This window comes from Pelophylax lessonae (assembly GCF_965119305.1).
Source record: "Pelophylax lessonae genome assembly, chromosome: 9".
In the NCBI taxonomy this organism is placed as follows: domain Eukaryota; kingdom Metazoa; phylum Chordata; class Amphibia; order Anura; family Ranidae; genus Pelophylax; species Pelophylax lessonae.
In genome coordinates this window covers 135,284,185-135,307,041 of record NC_138776.1, presented here as the reverse complement: position 1 = coordinate 135,307,041, position 22,857 = coordinate 135,284,185, and the positions used below count along the sequence as shown (strand labels likewise).

General features: G+C 41.5%; 1 protein-coding gene across 1 annotated transcript in view; it reads left to right on the top strand.

Annotated features, from left to right (window-relative positions):
• Window positions 1–22,857, top strand: part of DNA2 (DNA replication helicase/nuclease 2) — a gene marked incomplete at its 3' end in the record, with an annotated part of 82,032 nt that overhangs the window by 21,643 nt on the left and 37,532 nt on the right. Inside the window, exons 6-8 of the mRNA XM_082269275.1 lie at window positions 6,470–6,671; window positions 11,465–11,582; window positions 15,725–15,890. Of these exons, the coding sequence (XP_082125401.1) occupies window positions 6,470–6,671; window positions 11,465–11,582; window positions 15,725–15,890 (486 nt within the window). The remainder of the gene's footprint in view (window positions 1–6,469; window positions 6,672–11,464; window positions 11,583–15,724; window positions 15,891–22,857) is intronic.

Below are 22,857 nucleotides of genomic sequence, written 5' to 3'. Positions count from 1 at the left end.
ATATAGCAGAAAACAAATTGGCCTAAAATGTTAAAAAATTTTGATTTTTACATTTTTTTGGGGGTGGAATTTCATATAAAAAAAATGTGAAAAATATTATTTTTGCAAAATTGTCGCTCTTTTTTTGTTTATAGTGCATGATCAAAGGTGATCAAATACCACCAAAAGAAAGCTCTGTGGGGAAAAAAGGACGTCAATTTCATTTCGGTACAGCGTCGCACGACCGCGCAGTTGTCCGTTAAAGTCACGCAGTGCCGAATCGCAAAATAGGGCCTGGTCAGGAAGGGGGTAAAATCTTCCGGGGCTTAAGTGGTTAACCATTCAAACAATCCTTCGTTGCAATGTTTGGTCAATTTTTTTTTCTCTTTCGTCCACATCCAGGGAGATTAGCTACAGTGCCATGGGCTGTAAACTTCTTGACAATGTTGCGCACAGTGGACACAGGAACATTAAGATCTCTGGAGGTGGACTTGTAACCTAGAATAGATTGTCCACACTTTTCCACAATTTACACCATTTTAACTGGTTTCTATATTGTCAGCACCTGTTAATTGATACCGGTGACTTTAATAACAAATTACAGGAACATTAAAAACTTGGAATGCAATTATTTAATTTAAATTTTGAAAAGTTGTCAATAATTATGTCCAGTCCATTTTTGGAGATTTGCGTGGAATGTGTCAGATTTTGCTTTGTCTCCACTTATTTGTGTCCTACCAATACAAAGAAAAGCAATAAACATGAGAATGCCTACACATTTGTAATTGCACCAATTTTCTGGGCAAGTGGTGCATTATCTGACAAAACTGCAGGGGTGCCAATATTTTTGGCCATGAAAGCAAAAAGGGGGGGGGGGGGGTTTAGCATGGAGATATATATACACTCACTGGCCACTTTATTAGGTACAACTTGCTAGTACCGGGTTGGACCCCCCTTTTGCCTTGGAACAGCCTTAATTCTTTGTGACATCGATTCAACAAGGTGTTGGAAACATTCCTCAGAGATTTTGGTCCATATTGACATGATGGCATCACGCAGTTTCTGCAGATTTGTTGGCTGCACATCCATAATGCAAATCTCCTGTTCCACCACATCCCAAAGGTGCTCTATTGGATTGAGATCTGCTGACACTGGAGGCCATTGGAGTACAGTGAACTCATTGTCGTGTACAGGAAACCAGATGGAGATGATTTGAGCTTTGTGATTTGGTGCATTATCCTGCTGAAAGCAGCCATCAGAAGATGGGTACACTACTCAGGTAGGCCCTGGGCATTTAAAATAGTGATTGACTGATATCGGTTTTTCGTTACCAATACCAATTTTTTTGGCCAATGCATATTAGTATTTGCTGATATGCGCCAATATTTTGAACATTTACAGTTTTGCCAAATACAATTTTAGACACATCTGTTACCGAACATGTTAATGTTTATTAACATTTTTAACACTGCAGTCAGTGCAAATTTAAACTGCTAGAAAAAAGCTAGACAACAGCTAGACAGTGGATTGGAGGAGTCAGTGGACTACTGCTGCAGTAGTGCACTCACTGCAATGATTTTAAATCACTACTGCAGTGAAGTCAGTGCAAATTAAACTGCTAGAAAAAAGCTAGACAGTGGATTGGAGGAGTCAGTGGACTACTGCTGCAGTAGTGCACTCACTGCAATGATTTTAAATCACTACTGCAGTGAAGTCAGTGCAAATTAAACTGCTAGAAAAAAGCTAGACAGTGGATTGGAGGAGTCAGTGGACTACTGCTGCAGTAGTGCACTAACTGCAGTCCATGCAAAACTGCTAGAAAAAAAGCTAGACAGTGGAATGGAGTGGAGTGGACACTAGTACTATATACTACTACACTTTCAATACTCTCAGTTAAGTAGAACAATATTCTAGCGTAGTAAGCATAACATTTTAGCATGTTCACCAGTTAAATGGCTTCTTTTCTTTTCATAAATTGCTGCCACTTCACTAAAAACACGCTCACTTGGTACCGAGGAAGGAGGATCAGAAAGGTATCTTCTAGCATGAGAAGCAAGTCTTTTGTAGCGTGCCTCATTGTCTTTCCACCACTGAAGAGGATAAATACTTCTGTCAATTACTGGTTCCTTTAAATAGAGATGAAGTTAATCATCCAGGCTCATTATTGCAGATTCAGAAGAATCCTCCGCATGAGGCCTCAATAAAACACTGAACATGGCATCTATTTGACCACGATAAAGTTTCTCTTCTGTCCGTTGTCTTTTTGGACATTTTTTCTCCTGCATCCTGCTCTTCCACATTAGAAACCTTCTCTTCTTGACTTTTCTTTTCGGCAGGAACCTCCTGCACCTTTTGTTGAATATCTTCTGTCAGCCATTGTTTTGCCTTGGCCAATACATCATCAGAAGAGAGGATGGTTCTTGTATCGAGAATCCAAAAGACATGCAAGCACAACATTTTTATTCTCTTCATTCTTCTCAAAACGTGGTGAGGCTGCCCCTCATGGCCTGCCTACATGTTTTAATGCCACGTGTGTTGAATCCTTCATTCTGTTGAAGAAGCATCTTCAGCACTCTCACACATGGGATGACACAGATGAGTCGTAATGACTCGCCTCTAGTGTCCCTTCCTCTATGGGGAGGAGGGGCTCAATGACATTGGCTACAATGTCCCACTGATCAGCAGTAGGACAAGAATGTCCTCCAAGTCCATATTCACCTGAATATATGGTAAGAGCTCGCTTCTGCTCCAGCATTCTTTGCAGCATGTGAAGTGTTGAGTTCCATCGTGTTGGAACAGCCTGAATCAAGTTGTTTTTGGGTAGGCCAATGTCTACCTGAATGCACCTCAGTCGCTGCTTGGCAAGGATTGATTGGTGGAAATGGCCTGCGCACTTCTTCAGCATGCTAATTATGTCAAGCAAAGCTTTCTGGTTTGACAGACCATCATTTACCACCAGTTGGAGGGAGTGTGCCATGCAACAGAGGTCTGACACTTCAGCAAGTCTCATTCCTTTCACCATGTTCGCTCTGCTGTCTCGAAGCACAAGCATCACTCTGTCTTTGCTGATTCCCCATTTTTCTAGCATGCCTAGAAACATTTCTCTAATGTACTCCCCAGTGTGGGATCCTTGCATCACTTTTGTATTCAACGCCAAATGCCTCCTTGTCCATCCGCTGTCAATGAAGTGGCATGTAAGACTCATTAGTGATTCTGTTTTTCCTGACCAGCAGTCAGTCGTGAATAAAAAAGTGAGTTGCCAGCATTCTCTGGTTGCAGCATAGCCTTTACTTTCTCAAATACCTTTTTTGGTGAATCTTTCCCAGCATTTCAGTTCGATAAAACTTGTCGCTCTTCAGTGTGTACTTTGGCTCAACTATGGACATCAACCGCTTAAATCCAGAGTCAGTAAACCATTGTAAATGGCGGGTTATCAGTGACCATCTCTGTGATTACTCTGTCCAGCAGTTGGGATCTTCCATCTGATTTTAGCCACCTGTTTTTTTCTGAAACATATCTGTTGTTATTGCCTGAGATAGTGATGTTTCACCTTTGTAATTCATTTTGTTTTTGGGCCCAAAGATTTGATGTATTTTTGTTTTCTGCAGTTATTGATCCCATGCTTACATTGTTTTTGCACGTGTTGCACACTACTGCTGCTTTTCCGGGAGATGAGAAATAGTCCCAGACCACACTTAATTTTTCTATCTGCATTCATCTCCATTGAGATTTGAAAGACGCTAATGAAATTGAATATAGGCTTAAAAAAACTGGCTGGCTGGCACCCTTTTGGTGGCTGGCACCCTTTTGGTGGCTGGCCGGCTGGCACCCTTTGTGGTGGCTGGCTGGCACCCTTTGTGGTGGCTGGCTGGCTGGCACCCTGTGTGGTGGCTGGCTGGTACAGGGGATGGCTGGTACAGGCCTGTGGCTGTGTGCGGGTGGATGGCTGGCACCGGGCAGCTGTGGGTGGGTGGCCACGGGGGCTGTTTTATACACACTGTGCACTGTGACTGACTGGTCACTGCAGCTGTACTGTATGATTGAGAGAGAATTACTGACTGTCCCGACTGCAGTGCAGACTCCAGTATGTGGCCGCGGCGGCTGTAAACGCACTAAGACTGCAAACGAGGCTGAGGGAGGAGGCCTAAGAAGGCAAAACCTGTCCCAGTGCGTGGGGGCGCATGGCGCAACATACGCAATGATGTCATGGCAATATCGGTAACTGCCTGGGCCGATTACGATATATCAGGGAAAGTGCATATTGGCCTTCGATATATCAGTGTTGCCGATAATCGGTCGATCCCTAGTATAAATGATGCTCAGTTGGTACACAAGGCCCCAAAGTGCGCAAAGAATTGTCCCCCACAGCATTACACCACCACCACGAGCCTGAACCCTTGATACAAGGCAGAATGGATCCATGCTTTCATGTTGTTTACTCCAAGTTCTGGCCCTACCATCTAAAGGTCGCAGTTGAAATCGAGACTCGTCAGACCAGGCAAAGTTTTTCTAATCTTCAATTGTCCAATTTCGGTGAGCCTGTGCGAATAGTAGCCTCAGTTTCCTATTAGCTGACAGGAGTGGCAACCAGTGTGGTCTTCTGCTGTTGTAGCCCATCTGCTTCAAGGTTTCGATGTTTTGTGCATTCAGAGATGATATTCTGCATACCTTGGTTGTAACAAGTGGTTATTTGAGTCCCTGTTGCCTTTCTATCATCTCAAACCAGTCTTCCCATTCTCCTCTGACCTCAACAAGGCATTTTTGTCCACACAACTGCCGCTCACTGGATATTTTATTTTTCGGAGCCTTCTCTGTAAACCCTAGGGAGGGCTGTGTGTGTATGAAAATCCCAGTAGATCAGCAGTTTTTTAAATACTCAGACCAGAGCCTGTCTAGCACCAACAACCATGCCACGTTCAAAGCTACTTAAAGCAGTAGTATAGTAATTTTGTTTACTTTTACCTACAGGTAAGCCTATAATAAGGCTTATTTAAAATGAAGGGAGCGATGACAATGGGGGAAAGATCAGCTGCAGAGAGGCCACAGGCAATACTGGTATTACACAGTATTGTCTGTGGTCTCTCTGCAGCTGATCTTTCCCCCATTGTTCTGCATTGTGTATGGAGTCGGCCATCTTGGTAGAGGGCAGGGCTTTCAAAATAAAACGATACAGCCTTCCAACCATATACAATATATAGTATCTCACAAAAGAATACCTGTGGATTTTTTTCCCATTCCGCATGCATTGAGTTCCTGCCATGTGATTGGCTGATTAGCAATTTGTGTTACAAGGCAATTGAACAGGTGTTCCTAATAAAGTGGCATATATATATGTATGTATGTATGTATATGTATGTGTGTGTGTATATATATATATATATATATATATATATATATATATATATATATATATATATATATATATATATTAGAGCTGCACGATTAATCATAACAGAATCGAGATCGCGATTCACTCCCCCTGACGATCTTAACATGACATGAGGGAGCAGCTGTCAAAAAAAAAAAAAAAAAAGAGCCTCCCGCAAAAGCCTATCGGCATTAGTCTCCCACTGAGCTGTAAACACAAATGATTACATTGTATCTTTTCTTTCCCTCTGCCGGAGGAAGGAACTTTAACCTCTTAAAGACTAAACCTTTTTCCTACACTTGTTGCTTGCAAGTTAAATCAGTTTATTTTTCCTAGAAAAGTAGTTAGAACCCCCAAACATTTATATATTTTTTTTTTTAGCAGAGACCCTGCAGAATAAAATGGGGATTGTCGTAAATTTTTATGTCACACTGTATTTGCGCAGCAGTCTTTCAAACGCAATTAATACACTTTAATGAATAAAAAAATAAAACAAAACCGTAAAGTTATCCCAATTTTTTTTTTATAATGTAAAAGATGTTACACAGAGAATCGTGAGAGAATCGTGATCTTAATTCCAAGCAAAAAAAATTGTGATTCTCATTTTGGCCAGAATCGTGCAGCATATATATATATGCATATATATATAATTACTACTTCCTGCCCTTTCCCTCTTCCTTTCTTGTCACTTCTGAGGTGGAGAAGCAGGGAGGGAGATAACTTACATAATTTTCATTGCACCTTATTAAACTGGTTCTTTGTGTAGGCTTTTTACTGGCAGCTTTTCACTGTGCTACAATGAGAAGAAAATAGCATCTCCACTTATTGCAGCTTATTAAACTGCTGCACAGTGGAGATAAAATTTGTCACCATTTTGACTTTTCTCAGTTTTTTTCATACACCTTAGATGAGATGTACAACACAATCTGCCACAATATATCTATACCAGCAATATTTCTTTACATGGGAGATTACAAGAAAGCCTTTTACGCTCTTTTTTTTTTTTTTTTTGCCAAAGTATTTACAGTTGTAACTGTTTTTAAAATATTAATATTGAAGTGAGTCTTGTGTGAGAGATTTATGTACATTATGTATCAGTGTAATATATTGGTTGAATTCTAGATCGGCTGGTGGAACTGCAGCTCGAGTGTCTGAGTTTCTGGACATTGAAGAAAACATTTGGTCATCAAGATTTGGCTTGAAAGGTAAAATTGATGTAACGGCCAAAGTAAAAATACACCAGAAAACTAAAAGCCATTTAAAAATCATGCCTCTGGAGCTTAAAACTGGAAAGGAGTCAAATTCCATTGAGCACAGAAGTCAGGTAAGTTGTTTTGTAATAGTTTTTTTTTTTTTCTTCATCTCCAGCATATTTAGTGTGAAAATACTGTATTTAAAGTGGGACTTCATATACAAAACCAAAATGGGCAAACAGGCAGGGATTTTAATGCAAACAAGTAAAACTTTGGTGCAATGCACCTGTTCCCTGCGCTCTGAGTGATGCAATCCTCTATCCACCTCGGCTACAAACTTGCAGATGTTTGAGAACTATTGACCTGGCAAATCTGGAAAGCTTTGGCCTTGCAGCCCCTTTCAAGACCAGGGTAGTCTGGGACCACTAAAAACGACAAACAAAACAAACACAAGGGCGCACCGGCCTAGTGCATTATCCTTAAGTGCCGGTTCACATTTGTGCGATCACAGAGGCGCGCTGCTCCTAAAATTAACATGCGATCTCTGTGCGGTGCAAATTCAGCCATACAGTTTGTATGGCTGAAACACGCACAGCAGAATCGGATCGCATGGTGGTTCACACTAGTGCGATCCAATTCTGTGCGAACTTTCAGATCGCACTGCGATATGCGATCTGATCTGGGGGTGTCGTTAACTTGTAATTGACACCCCCAGCGTATCGCATATGGCAGTGGTGAACTGCCAGGGGCGCGGATGCGATGCGGCAACATGCTGTATATTCGCAGCGTTCCCGCATCGCAGAAATGTGAACGGCACTAAAAAGTTTATTAAAAAAATGGAATAAAAATACTCACAAACCAGTTCTTGATAAAGGCATATCAGACAAAATACAGAGTCCTCAGCATCGAGATCAAGATTGGATCGTCCCCCCAAAGCTGTAAAGGCTTACGCATTTCGAGGCATTGCCTGAAAAAGCATGTCTAAGCCTATGCTTTTATATACTAGACAATGACTCAAAGAACCAGATACAATTGGATAGGGAACCTCCCTCTCCAGGGCGTGTGCATGAGGTCCCTGCCCACAAAATATCCATCCATTGTGATGGAATATCACCCCCAAGAAGGAAGTGATATGTTACTCAATAAGATGATATAAACATGAAGTAATGGTAGTATTACTGTCAGACAGACTTGTATAAAGTATTCAAAATTTCTACTTGAGTAAAAGTACAAGTGCTCGATCAAAAAGTGACTTGAGTAGAAGTGGAAGTGCTCGCAGAAAAAGTTACTTAAGTAGAAGTACTAAAGTATTCAACATTTTTTTTACTTAAGTATTGCAAGTAGTTTTTTCAAAAAAATTGCTACTTAAGTACTAAAAGTAAAAAGTACCAGTAGTTTTGAAAAAAAATTTCTACTCAAGTACTGAAAGTAGAAGTAGAAGTACTGTGTTATGTAGTTATTAAAGAAAGAAGTCAAAAGTTTGAACATCATATTGTTTTTTATTATTTCAAATGATTTATTCAAATGATTAACCTAAAGGACAATCACAATTCCTTAGGCTGTAACTTTTTGTAAACAAAAAACAGATAAAGTATGTCCCTCCCTTCCCCTTTTAAAGCATCCACCTTTTAAAGCCAGGGGTGGTCTCCTTCCTGAGCTTCGTCACTCTCACAGCCAGGCAGATCACTTGAAGTTGAAGGGCCGGGGTGGAAGGTGGTGTTTTTGGTTCGTCCATCTTTTCAGCTGATCAAAAGACAGAACAGGAGCATGCGCAGTCTTTTGATCAGCTGAAAAGATGGACGAACCAAAAACACCACCTTCCACCCCTGGCCCTTCAACTTCAAGTGATCTGCCTGGCTGTGAGAGTGACGAAGCTCAGTCAAGTTTTTTGAGCTTTATGAAACCTGCCATCTACTGTTCTGACAGTGGTAATTTTTTTAAAAGTAACGAGTAACTATGCAGCACAAAAAAAAAATACTTGAGTAGAAGTATCGAAATCATCGAAAAAATGTAGTGAAGTAAAAGTAGAAGTAGGAGAAAAAAATTCTACTCCAGGAAAGTACAGATTCGCATTTCGGTACTTAAGTACAGTACTTAAGTAGTTCTACTTCGTTACTATACATCTCTGCTGTCAGAACATAAATTAGCCAAAGGCAGCAGAAAACAAAATCGGAGATGGAGGCACCACACCGCAAGATGTGACAAGCCAAAGCAGAAAACACTTAGGTCCAGATCAGCGCAGTGCATATACTACTGCCAAGCAGTACCAACAGGAGTAGGAGTATACATATTATTAGTAGAGACCCCTGTATCGCCAGCCTGTACATCACCACAGCAATAGTCTGCAGGGAAGAGCAATAGTCTGTAGGGAAGAGCAATAGTGTGCATAAACACTGGGGGCTATATATATTGTTATAGTTACAGGAGTAGGGGTAATCGTATTGTTAATAGAGACCCCTGTCTCACCAGCCTGTACATCACCACAGCAATAGTCTGCAGGGAAGAGCAATAGTCTGCATAAACACTGGGGGCCATATATACTGTGTTAATAGTTACAGGGCTCACCTGGGCAGTCCTAGAGATATCCCCAGCTGTTCCTTCGCACGGTGAACTATGTGCAATCTACTCTCTTCATATACTGCCATGTGATAGGTGGGTCCTGTGTGCACACCACTATGTGATGCATAGGTGACAGCCCCCATTACAGCCTGGTGTATGTGTGCCAACTCCTGTGGAACGCATACTGCCACTCCAGGAAGTGTGCAGAGCACTCCAAGCCTCATCTCTGCAGGCCAATGATCGATGCGGCCATCCGACGTTCCGCCCAGCTTGGCGAGGCTACAGGAGAGAGGACAGAGGGCAAGTGTAGTGAGCTCCAGGAAACAAAGTAGGATATTCTCCTATATATTATAGGTCATTTGTTATGTTTGCTCATAGGCAGGACTTTTAAAGGGTTAGTTCACCTTTACAAAATAAAACTGCTAATGCAGGTAAGGGGTTTTTATAGATTAAAAACAAACTCTGCTGCTTTAACTAATGTTGAATAATGCGTTTTTATAGGCTATTTACGCTTTAAAGCAGACCTGGAATTGGGCAACCCTATCCTTCAAACAGTTTAGACAAGTCCTTGTAAATGGTGTGTATCTGCAATAGGCATTTCTACTCTTGTACAGTGTTTTTCCGTAACAGCTCTTCCTGTTCAATAATTTAGCCCTGATGACAGCATCAATGTAATCCAGTAATTGAAAGCAGTATTGGGTAGGTGTCAAACTACTGATAATGCTCCTGTGATGCTGCTGCTTCTAAGTAAAATGTTTATGCAAGAGAACATCTTTTCCTTTTTGCTCAGTTACATTAAAGGATAAGTTCACTTTTAAAAAGCAAAAAAAAAAATTAGCATTTTTATTTTTCAGGTAAAAAGTGCGTTTACGATTTTTCTTTGTAGGAGCCTTGAAACCATCACACCTGCGATCAGCAGATAGTGGGTGCTGTATAGGGCTCCTCCAGACTGTCGGTGTATCTGTATCCTTGCACTTCGAAGAATCCATGAACTACTAGAGCACTCAACAGCGCCCTGGTAGGTCATTTGACAACTACAAGCCATCATCCTGAAAGGCTTGTAGTTCATTAATTCACAAAACTCTGAAAGACACGGCCACACTCTTTTAGAAAAAAAAATAGTGACAGTGTGTGTGTGGAGAGATGATCCCTTGGCCATTGTCGTAGGGAGGCGGGGAGCGATGGGGGAACAGCTGCAGGAACATGTAACATGTGTGGTGTGTTTTTTTTTTTTTTTTTGCATTTGAGCCGGCAAAGCATTGCAATCATGATCAGTGGATTGCGGGAAACAAGGCTCTGGCACCTGCAGACTATTCCTCCAACTGCAGGTCTGCACCAAGGTAATGACTTTGAGACGGGACTAGAGGAAGTATCAATGGAGTACACGGGAACATTGTTGTGGCAGATTGGCATTTTTGGGCTTCTTTTTACATTTTCTGATTCCTGTGAATGAATGAAGCAGGTGGAGCCACACACAACCAAATCTAGATAGGAAACAGCGGGGGCTGCAGACTGGGACCATATTTAATGTTACACCCTAAACTTGATATAACATGAACTTGGTCAGAAATATGTACAAGCCTACAGTTTTTACTATAGGCAAATTTTTAAAATGGCTGACAGGTCAAGTGCTTAATTTGATCACATTAAATGTCAACCTATCTTTTTGTTGTATCTTAGTAACTGACTGAATCCAATTAGCTAACTTAAGTTTAACTGCTTGTTGTATTGCAATAAGCCAGTGAAACTAAAGAGTATAACTGAGGGTATGAGCTAAACAGACATTAGAGAAGTTGTAAAGTCTCAAGGTTTTTCACCTTAATGCATTCTTTGCATAAACCTTCTTGGTTGCAGATGTCCCCCAGACCCCCCATTATTCGTATCTGAACCTGAATGTTCCAGCGATGAGCACTAGCCCAGCGGCTCCAGCCACTGTCTCGGGTCCTCATTGGATAGATTGATAGCAGCAGGAGCCATTGGCTCCCACTGCTGTCAATCAAATCCAGTGATGAGGGAACGAGGGGCCGGGCCAAGTCCTGCTGTCTTTCAATGGACGTAGCAATGGGACTCCTGGGTTCCCCCATTTAAATCCGCTCTCCATGGGGGCACCCGATTAAGAGGAGGAGCGATGCCGGGGCACCCCAGAAAAGGAGGATCGGGGATGCTCTGTGCAAAACCCTTGCACAGAGCAGGCAAGTATAACCTGTGTTTGTTATATATAAAAAAACAAAAGTGTATTAAACTCAAAGGATAAAGATGTTCAAATCTGTGTTCAAACACTGTATCTTTTTACACACAGTGTGTGATCATTGATAGAGCTGTGTTGATCCTGTCATTCATATTAGTCTTTCAATTTTTGTGTCAGGTTATTCTGTATACTTTGCTAAGTCAGGAAAGAAGAGAGGATCCCGAGTCTGGTCTACTCCTATATCTGAAGACTGGAAAAATGTACACAGTACCTGCAAATCATCTAGACAAAAGAGGTGTGTGACATAACACTGGGTTAAATATTGTATTGTATTGTGAATGGGAGGAGACTCTGTATTTATCTAACGGCTCAGACACGAATAATTCTGCACAAATATACAGATAAAGTAGTAGTAAAAGGGAAAAGAAATATGTTAAAGCAAAATTAAGTCTAGCGAAAAAGAAGAAATTTACCAGAACTAGTAGAGAGGTTGCTCCCCGTGTATACCTTTTTTTTTTTTTTTTTTTTTTTTTAAAGTGCATTTATAACATTCCCTGAGATATTGTGGATTCTGATTGTGATCAGACAAATACTAATAGATGCTTTGGTCACTTTCAGTATTCCTGAAATTCTGCCCACTTAGATTGCCTTGTCCTTAAGAAAAAGGAATAATCTTTTTAAAAAGCACATAACCCTTTTACTGCAAGGTCTGTACATCTTGCAGACTGACATCAGGGGTTTTACACACACTCTTGGTTGCAGCTGCCGCCTGATCGCTTCCAAACTCCCCTGGTAAGGTAAAAAAAATTTAAAGTTACACCCAAACACATGAAATCCTCCCCTCCCCAGAAAAAAAAAATCTTTTTGAGTCTTTGCCCCCTCACCATTCATACACTTGCAAAGTCGTGGGCGCCTACACACAAAATTGTTGATTGTGATTCACATGTTGCATATCAACGCCGGAGTGAAAGCAATAAGCTTAGCACTAGATCTCCTGCATAACTCTAAACTTGTGACCTGTAGGGGCTTCTAAAGTGTCACTATGTAAAATTATAGTGCTGAAGTTTATCACCATTTCACGGATGCACACAATTTTTTAAGGTTTGACGTGTTGGGTATCTATTCATCTATTCAAAGCATACCACCTCATCAGTGAAGCATGGTGGTGGTAGTGTCATGGCGTGGGCATGTATGGCTTCCAATGGAACTGGTTCTCTTGTATTTATTGATGATGTGACTGCTGACAAAAGCAGCAGGATGAATTCTGAAATGTTTCGGGCAGTATTATCTGCTCATATTCAGCCAAATGCTTCAGAACTCATTGGACGTCGCTTCACAGTGCAGATAGACAATGACCCGAAGCATACTGCGAAAGCAACCAAAGAGTTTAAGGGAAAGAAGTGGAATGTTATGCAATGGCACTCACAAACTCCTTTTTATATAAGCTACAAAATTTGTTGTCAAGACATACATCAAAGCATTTGAAGCAGTGTTAACCCAAAATCAAAAACTGTAAAATTTTTCAGCCTACCAATTATTAGATCTGGTGTCTGCATTATTTATTTTTTTTTTTTTTATTCTTTAATTTCACCTGTTTTCACCTGGTGATCTGGCCAGTAACACACCACCTGTATCGGAATGCCCCCTCCTCTGGATGAAGGTGCACAGGGATCACTGCAGCATTGCCAGTCGGGGGGGGGGGGGGGGAGAGAGAGAGTGTTTGGATATACTAGCAAATTGCAGCCAATCTCCAGCTCGCACTTTATAATCAGTTACAGCAAACCGTTTACCTTTTGGAAAAAAGTTTTCACACAAATACATTATCGCTGATCGTTATAAGCACCCCTGTTTAGTGGTAAATTGTTTGTCTAATATCTGTAACTGATGCATTCTGCTGGAGCTTTTTCTTTTTGAAGCAACAGACTTAGGGTAGATGTAGACAGGTTACTAAATCTCCCTTTCCTCTGAAGCCCAATCCACGTTTGGCTTATGCTTCAGAGGCTGCAGAGAGGTGGTGAGGAAGCCCCATTTTTGCAGACAAACATGCAGCAACCGTGTACATTTCACATGGGTTGTGGGCATTTGCAGCGCTTTCCCATTTGCTTAAATGTGTAGCATTTGGCAGGCTTGCCGCCTGCTAATTGATACATGTTGACAGGAATTCAGGAAGAGGAAAAAAAGCAGGGCAAAATCTTTCTAACAGACATAAATGGCAATTCAAAGTTATTTTCTAGAAAAGGGGAAATGGCTTAGAACCTTTTTGTCAGACTTTTTTTTTATTTTTATTTTTTATTGGCATTAGGGGTTTAAAGTGAGCCTCTAGCTAAAGTAAACCTGACCTGACCTAAAAACGTGTATGTGTAAAAGACTGAAAGCCTCTCCTTCCAGAGGTTTGCTGGGAAACTGATACTTCTGGGAGTGTCCATCTCCAAAATCTCCCTGTAGCTCTCACTGGTTTCTCCTGCTGAGCTCAACATCAATACCAGGGTAGTGCCTTTTTAAGCTGGATAGGGAAAATCAGTAAGGCTCCATTCACATATATGTGGTGCCGGTTTCCCTGCAGAGTCCGGTGTGGAAGTTAAGGTGCGAATTTGACACTGAAATTGCACCGGAACCAGAATAAAAAATGCAGAGGACCTGTTTAAAACTCGCACCGCAATAAGCCTGCATATACTCTATATTGCCAAAAGTATTGGGATGCTTGCCTTTACACGTGCATGAAATGACATCCCAGTCTTAATCCTTATGGTTCAATATGAAGTTGGCCCACCCTTTGCAGCTTTAACCGCTTCTGGAAAGGCTGTCCACAAGGTTTAGGAGTGTGTCTATGGGAATGTTTGACGATTCTTCCAGAAGCACATTTGTGAGATCAGGCACTGATGTTGGACGAGAAGGCCTGGCTCGCAGTCTCGGCTCTAATTCATCCCAAATGTGTTCAATTGGGTTGAGGTCTGGACTCTGTGCAGGCCGGTCATGTTCCTCCACCCTAAACTCTTATCTATATTTATGGACCTTGTTTGTGCACTGGTGGGCAGTCATGTTGGAACAGGAAGAGGCCATCCCCAAACTGTTACCACAAAGTTAGGAGCACAAACTGTCCAAAATGTCTTGGTATTGGAGGAACTTGACTGGCCAGACCTCAACTCGATAGAACACCTTTGAGATTAATTAGAGCGGAGAATGCGAGCCAGACCTTCTCGTCCAACATTGGTGCCTGACTTCTTTAATGTGCTTCTGGAAGAATGGTCAAACATTCCCATAGACCCAATCCTAATCCTTGTGGACAGCCTTCCCAGAAAAGTTGAAGCTGTTATAGCTGCAGAGGGTGGGCCAACTCAATATTGAACCCTACGGACTAAGACTGGGTCTGGGATGCCATTAAAGTTTGTGTGTGTAAAGGCAGGCGTTCCAATACTTTTGACAATCTAGTGTATGTGAACCAGCTCTATTGACAGCCGGTCTGGTTTACATGTTATGCGGCTCAAAATGCATCCGATTCGCATATGTGAACTGAGCCTAAGAGCAGCAGGGGGTTTCCAGAAGGCTTATACTTCCAGAGGTGTTGGGTTCACAGCAGACTTTGGGGGATGGTTTCTCACGAATGAAATGAATTACAGACCTGGTGGCAGAAGAGCTAAACCCTCCTCTGAGAATCTTTGATTTACATTCGTCCTGCAAGTAATATCCTTCCTATCTTATGCCCAGTACACACGATCCGAAAATCGGGCGACGTTCCATCCGTTTTTTTTTCGGATTCTAGCAGCTCTCTATAATATTCGCTAAACGGGAGAGGTTACTCACGATACGAATTTTCTCGGACGATAATTCTTAGCTTCCGGTATGCGTAACCACGCTGTAGCGTGTGAGGGGAAAATGATGTCTACTGCTCATGCGCTGTCTACTGCTCACCATTTTTTTCGGACGAACAACATACTGATAATACGATTATCGTACGATGTGTTATAAATAAGATCAAAATTTTTATGCTTGCACGACCGGATAATATCGGGCGTACTGTCGTGATCGCCTCTCGTAAGCTGTGTACTAACGATCAGATTATCGTCCGATCTTTTCGCAAGCGTTTTTTTTCGCCCGATTTTCGGATCGTGTGTACGGGGCATTAGGGTGACAACCCTTGTTGTACGCTATCTATAGTGAAGCAACATTGTCAGCCAAGGTCAGGAAGTCTTCTAGAACTACAGAATACATCAGAATACCTCTCCTTATCACCATAACATGAGGAGGGGAGTTCTGCAGTTCAGAAAGAACCTATAAAGGTTTAATAACATCTGACATTTCAGTGCAGCATTATCAGCTCACTACAAGAAGTTACAATTTCACTGGATTTCTGGCAGGATGAACAGCCTTGTAACTGACAATATTTAAGAAATACAACTTTTTGTGTGTTCTGTTTTAATAAACTATATTTTTTTCCAGAATTACTTAAAATACGGAATGGGTTGTCATTTTATTTGTCAAATGTAGTGCATAAATCCAATAATGGAGGTAATGAAATCAAACTGTCTGCACTACCAACAATGATTGCTGACAAGCAAGCCTGCAAATTTTGCTCACAGCTCAGAAATTGTGCCCTTTACAGCAGGTGACCGCCTTTTTATTTTTATATGACATTGAGAATTTCTACTCTTGTATTTCTTTCCATTAGCCTTTTGGAATGCCACATAAATGGTGTCAAAGTGGAATGGTTGTTTAAGGTGTTTATGAGACACCACTTCAAAGCCTCTATTTATTACATTTTACTGATATCTGCAATTTCTGACCTAGATTTTCATTAATATGGAATTTAAAGTAACTGCCTTGTGCATTACCTTAGATACTATTTATTGTATAAAACAAGTGAATAGTGGATATACTCCAAAACCAAGGTGAGTAAAATGGCATTTAGATAGCTCTGAGGAAGAGGGTATAACTCTCAAAATACATTTGCTTCTGCTATGATGTCATCTATGCCTGTCTTGAGTACTGTTCAGGTGATTTTTGCCCTTGGTTTCAGCCTCATGTTTAATTACACTCAGCTTGGTTTCTGACTATATCCACTTGTGTTATATACAATAAATGGTATCTTAACCACTTGCCGACCGCCGCAAGTACATATACTGCGGCGGTCAGCCCCTCACAGGCAAAGTGACGTACCGGTACGTCACTAGCCTGTGAGGCTCTGGGGAGCGAGCGCCACCACGGAAACCCCCCCCCCCGCCGCTCACTCACGATCGTCCGTGACAGCGGGAGAAAGGCAGGCGGCTAGTGTAAACCCGTTGATCATTGTTCCTACACCTCAAACCACAGCCAATCCCAGTTAGAATCACGCCCCTAGGGACACACACAGCCCCTCCCTCTCAAAGTTAACCCCTTCACTACCAGTGTCATTTTACAGTAACAGTGCATATGTATAGAACTGATTACTGCAGTAATGTCACTGGTAACCCCAAAAGTGTCAAAAATGTCAGTCAAGGGTCCGATCTGTCCGCCCCAATGTCGCAGTACCGAAAAAAAAATCGCAGATCGCCGCCATTACGCGTTAAAAAAAAAAAAAAAAAAAACAACAAAAATGACAAAAATCTTTCTTTCCCTTTGTTAGTAAACGCGATAACTTTTGCGCAAACCAGTCAAAATACGCTTTTTGCTAATTTTTTTTTTTTTTAACCAAACATATGTAGCATAAAACAAATTGGCTGAAAATGTTAAAACATTTTGATTTAAAAAATTTTTTTTGGAATTTCATATAAAAAAATGTGAAAAATATTGTTATTTTTGCAAAATTGACGCTCTTTCTTTGTTTATAGCGCATGATCAAAAAATCGCACAGGTGATCAAATACCACCAAAAGAAAGCTGTTTGTGGGAAAAAAGACGTCAAATTCGTTTAGGTACAGCGTCGCACGACCGCGCAATTGTCCGTTAAAGCCACGCAGTGCCGAATCGCAAAATACCCCCTGGTCAGGAAGGGGGTAAAATCTTCCGGGGCTTAAGTGGTTAAGTGATGTACAAGGATGTTACGCCCTTTATCCACTTAAAGACCGAAAGATTTTACCCCCTTAATGACCAGGCCATTTTTTTGCAATACGGCACTGCATTACTTTAACTGACAATTGCGTTGCCGTGCAATGCTGTACCCAAATAAAATTGATGTCCTTTTTTTCCCACAAATAACTTTCTTTTGGTGTTTGTTCACCTCTGAGATTTATTTATTTTTTGAAATTTTTTTTTTTTTTTACTTTCTGCTACAAAACAATTCCTAAAAAAAAAAAATCGAATTTTTACATAATTTTAGGCCAATGTTTTCTGCTTCATATTTTGGTAAAAAAAAATCCCAATAAGTGTATATTGATTGGTTTGCGCAAAAGTTATCGCGTCTACAACCTAGGGAAAGATGTAATTTTTATTTTATTAAATTTTTTTTACTAGTAATGACGGTGATCAGCGATTTTTTTAAGTGGGACTGCGACATTGCGGCGGACAGATCGGACACCTAACTGACATTCTTGACAGGTTTAGGGGGACCAGAGACATTACTACAGTAATCAGTGATAAAAATATGCACTGTTACTGTACTAATGACACTGGCATGGAAGGGGTTAAATGTGTGCCTAGGGGGGTGCTTTCTAACTGTGTGGGGGATGGGCTCACTGGATGAACACAGAGACCTGTGTTCCTAAATAGGAAGAACACAGGATCCCTGTGTTCATCACTCACAGAACAGCGGTCTGCCGTGTTTACATAGTCTTTGTTGGGAGCGATCGTGGCTGCAGGACCCGCTGATTGGCTCTCCCTGTAGCCAGTCAGAGCGTGCGCGTGCGCCCACGCTAACTGCTACATGAAGAGGTGTACATGTACGTAATTTCCCATAACAGAGCCGACCTGCCGCTGTTAATCTACGGCGGCTGGTTGGCAAGTGGTTGAAGAAACAGTTTTTTTTATCGTACGTCACGGGACACCGAGCAGCCATATTCATTACTATCTGGGTTATACGCCACCTATAGGTGAATGGACACTGGCAGCCAACAAGACAAGAAGTTCCCCTCACAATTGGAGAATCTCTCTCTCTCTCTCTCTCTCTCTCTCTCTCTCTCTCTCTCTCTGTCTCTCTCTCTCTGTCTCTCTCTCTCTGTCTCTCTCTGTCTCTCTCTGTCTCTCTCTGTCTCTCTCTGTCTCTCTCTGTCTCTCTCTGTCTCTCTCTGTCTCTCTCTGTCTCTCTCTGTCTCTGTCTCTCTCTCTGTCTCTCTCTGTCTCTCTCTGTCTCTCTCTCTGTCTCTCTCTGTCTCTCTCTCTCTGTCTCTCTCTCTCTCTCTCTCTCTCTGTCTCTCTCTCTCTCTCTGTCTATATATATATATATATATATATATATATATATATATATATATATATATATATATATATATATATAATTATTAGGCAAATGAGTATTTTTGAGGATTAATTTTATTATTGAACAACCATGTTCTCAATGAACCCAAAAAACTCATTAATATCAAAGCTGACTATTTTTGGAAGTAGTTTTTAGTTTGTTTTTAGTTTTAGCTATTTTAGGGGGATATTTGTGTGTGCAGGTGACTATTACTGTGCATAATTATTAGGCAACTTAACAAAAATCAAAGATACAGTATACCCATTTCAATTATTTATTTTTACCAGTGAAACCAATATAACATCTCAACATTCACAAATATACATTTCTGACATTCAAAAACAAATCAGTGACCAATATAGCCACCTTTCTTTGCAAGGTCACTCAAAAGCCTGCCATCAATGCGTGCAGCAGCAACCACAGCCTCCCAGACACTGTTCAGAGAGGTGTACTGTTTTCCCTCCTTGTAAATCTCACATTTGATGATGGACCACAGGTTCTCAATGGGGTTCAGACCAGGTGAACAAGGAGGCCATGTCATTAGCTTTTCTTCTTTTATACCCTTTCTTGCCAGCCACGCTGTGGAGTACTTGGACGCGTGTGATGGAGCATTGTCCTGCATGAAAATCATGTTTTTCTTGAAGAATGCAGACTTCTTCCTGTACCACTGCTTGAAGAAGGTGTCTTCCAGAAACTGGCAGTAGGACTGGGAGTTGAGCTTGACTCCATCCTCAACCCGAAAAGGCCCCACAAGCTCATCTTTGATGATACCAGCCCAAACCAGTACTCCACCTCCACCTTTCTGGCGTCTGAGTCGGACTGGAGCTTTCTGCCCTTTACCAATCCAGCCATGGGCCCATCCATCTGGCCCATCAAGACTCACTCTCATTTCATCAGTCCATAAAACCTTTGAAAAATCAGTCTTGAGATATTTCTTGGCCCAGGCTTGACGTTTCAGCTTGTGTGTCTTGTTCAGTGGTGGTCGTCTTTCAGCCTTTCTTACCTTGGCCATGTCTCTGAGTATTGCACACCTTGTGCTTTTGGGCACTCCAGTGATGTTGCAGCTCTAAAATATGGCCAAACTGGTGGCAAGTGGCATCTTGGCAGCTGCACGCTTGACTTTTCTCAGTTCATGGGCTGTTATTTTGCGCCTTCTATTTTGAATGAAATTCTTGATTGTTCAATGATCACGCTTCAGAAGCTTTGCAATTTTAAGAGTGCTGCATCCCTCTGCAAGATATCTCACTATTTTTGACTTTTCTGAGCCTGTCAAGTCCTTCTTTTGACCCATTTTTCCCAAGGAAAGGAAGTTGCCTAATAATTATGCACACCTGATATAGGGTGTTGATTTCATTAGACCACACCCCTTCTCATTACAGAGATGTACATCACCTAATATGCTTAATTGGTAGTAGGCTTTTGAGCCTATACAGCTTGGAGTAAGACAACATGCATAAAGAGGATGATGTGGTCAAAATACTAATTTGCCTAATAATTCTGCACTCCCTGTATGTATGTGTATATATATATATATATATATATATATATATATATATATATATATATATATATATATATATATATATATATATATATATATATGTATGTGTATATATATATATATATATATATATGTATGTGTATATATATATAATTATTATTATTTTTAAGAATGAAAAAAAGATCATGTTATAATCCCGGTTAGGATCTCTGGATCTAAGGGGATTGGTAATCCGATCCATCCAAAAGTGGAAGACTAAAAGGATTATACCTGAGCCTCGGTAAAGGAAAAACAAGGTATTGCCTGTAATGCGACCTTCTTTGGCGCTGGACCCTGGGCCCTTGGTAAGACCAGCCCCAAAGGCATCCTGGCAGGGTGCTCTACAGATCCAAGGGAGTGGCCCCAAAAATGAGGGGAACTGGTCCTTGACGGTCGACAAGTAATAGGACACGCCGTGATGGGGGAAGATTGGATTCTTGTTATAGACAGAATCCTGTGGCCGGAATAATAAGTTCACTTTAAATTATGTTGCGCTGTTAACCTTCTGATTTAACAGATGCTGGGTGCCATGTTTAATGTCTCCACTAGGAGCAGTATATATATTTTTCTGTGACAAGCATGACTCGGATGCCTTACCGTCTGCACTTAAAACCTGATGCTTGCTGTGCAGGAACAGGCACTGACAGGTTCTATTCCCTGATGCATCCCGCCTGCGCATTCGCTCCCCTCTGTGGCTCTAGGTCAGAAGCATGGCAAAGTCAGCGTTGCTGAAAAAAAGGTTTTCTTTGTTGTATCCTATGGAGGAAAAGTTCACAAGAAAATGAGTGTACTTGCATTGGTTGCTGCTATTTATTCTGTAATCAGAAATTTATCTTTTCCTGTAGATAATGCCCAGGTTTATAATGATCCAGCTGATACGAAATTGGAATCTTTGCTAAAAGCTTCCTTTGCTATTGCAGGGTCTGCAATACAACAGCAGTGCTGGCTATAGGAGTTTGTCAGTCTTTGAAAGACCCATATTAAATGAGTATCCAAGACTGTTCCTTCTCAAGGAGAATCTGTTGAAGATTTGACAGATCTACCTCGAGCTTTGTGTTTTGCAGCAGATGCTCTTAAGGACTTCATACAGCAAATGTCATGGTTTGCTCTTTTGCCAGTTCATATGTGCAGAATCCTGTGGCTAATAAAAAGCTGGTCCGTGGAATTACCATATAGAAACATTGCTGGCTGGTTTTCCCTTTCATGGGGAGTGCCTATTTGTTGATGATCTGGATAAATATATCCAAAAGATTTTGGGGCTACCAGTTAAAAGGAGTAAAACTAAATAATATCTAACACTCAGATTCCCAGTACTTCTAATCCCAGGCAGTTTTGACAGCCTCAGCCGTTTGGACCTAGAATCAAGCCTTCAGGTCAAGGGCAGAAGAAACCCTGGGCCCAGAGACCTTCCAAGCCTAGCTCGCAGGGGTACAAGCTAGAATTTCGGGTGTTTCTTCATCCTTGGTTTGTAAAGTCAAGCTTACCTGCAGATCCTCTAAAAAGAGCCTTCTTTCTGGCGCTGGACCATCTAAGGTCTCAAGCAGTGATTAGAGGTTCCGACGGCTAGAAATTCAGGGGTTTTTACTCAAACCTTTTCGTAGTCCCCAAGCCAAATGGAGACGTGAGACCTATTTTGGATTTTAAAGCTCAATACCAGTTTTTAAACATTCGCACAATGTAGATCTGTTGGCATCCAGGTTCAACAACAAGTTAAAAAAATTTGTGTCCAGGACCAGGTATCCACTGGCAGTCGTAGTGGATGCCTTGGTGACTCTCTGGGAGCAGTTCTCTCTGATCTATGTCTTTTCTTCGGTTCAGCTGCTGCCACGGCTTCTGCACAGGTTTCAGAAAGGGGAAACCAGTAATCCTGGTGACTCCAGCCTGGCCCAGGAGGATTTGGTACGCATAAATCTTAAGGTTGGCCTTGGGTTCTCCCACTGCATCCGGACCTGCTCTCTCGGGTCAGATATTCCACCCTGCTTTACAGTGTCTAAATTTGACGGCTGGGATATTAAAGCCTGGATTTTGAGGGAGCAGGGTATATCTGGCCCTGCAGTCTCTACCCTGATGAACGCTAGGAAACCAGTCTCTCTAGGGGCATTTATTACATTAGATTCTGGAAGTCTTACATTTCTTGGTGTGAGGCCAGGACGTGGCATCCCCGTAAATATATCATCAATTCTAGCGGCCTTGCTAGTAGGGGTAGATATAAAGCTAGCCTTATGCACTAAAGGTCAAATTTCAGCCTGATCAGTCTTTTTCCAAAGACCGATTGCTTCACATTCCTTAGTCCGAGCCTTTATTCAAGGGGTGCTACATATGCTTCCGCCAGTGGAGCCACCGTTGTGTCCTTGGGATGTAAATTTGCTTCTGACAGTTCTACAGAAACAGCCCTTTGAGCCCATTCGGCATATTTCTCTGGTTCTTTTGACCAGAAAGTTAATCTTTTTGGTTGCAGTAACTTCAGCTAGAAGAGTATCAGCAGCTCTTTCTTTTAAGGAGCCATTTTTGATTTTACATCAAGATAGGGTGATTCTGTGTTCACACCCAGGGGTTTTGCCCAAGGTGGTGTCCGCTTTTCATTTGAATCAGGACATTATACTGCCTTCCTTTCCAAATCCTCAAACATCAGAGGAAAAGTTACATTCTCTCGATGTATAGTACG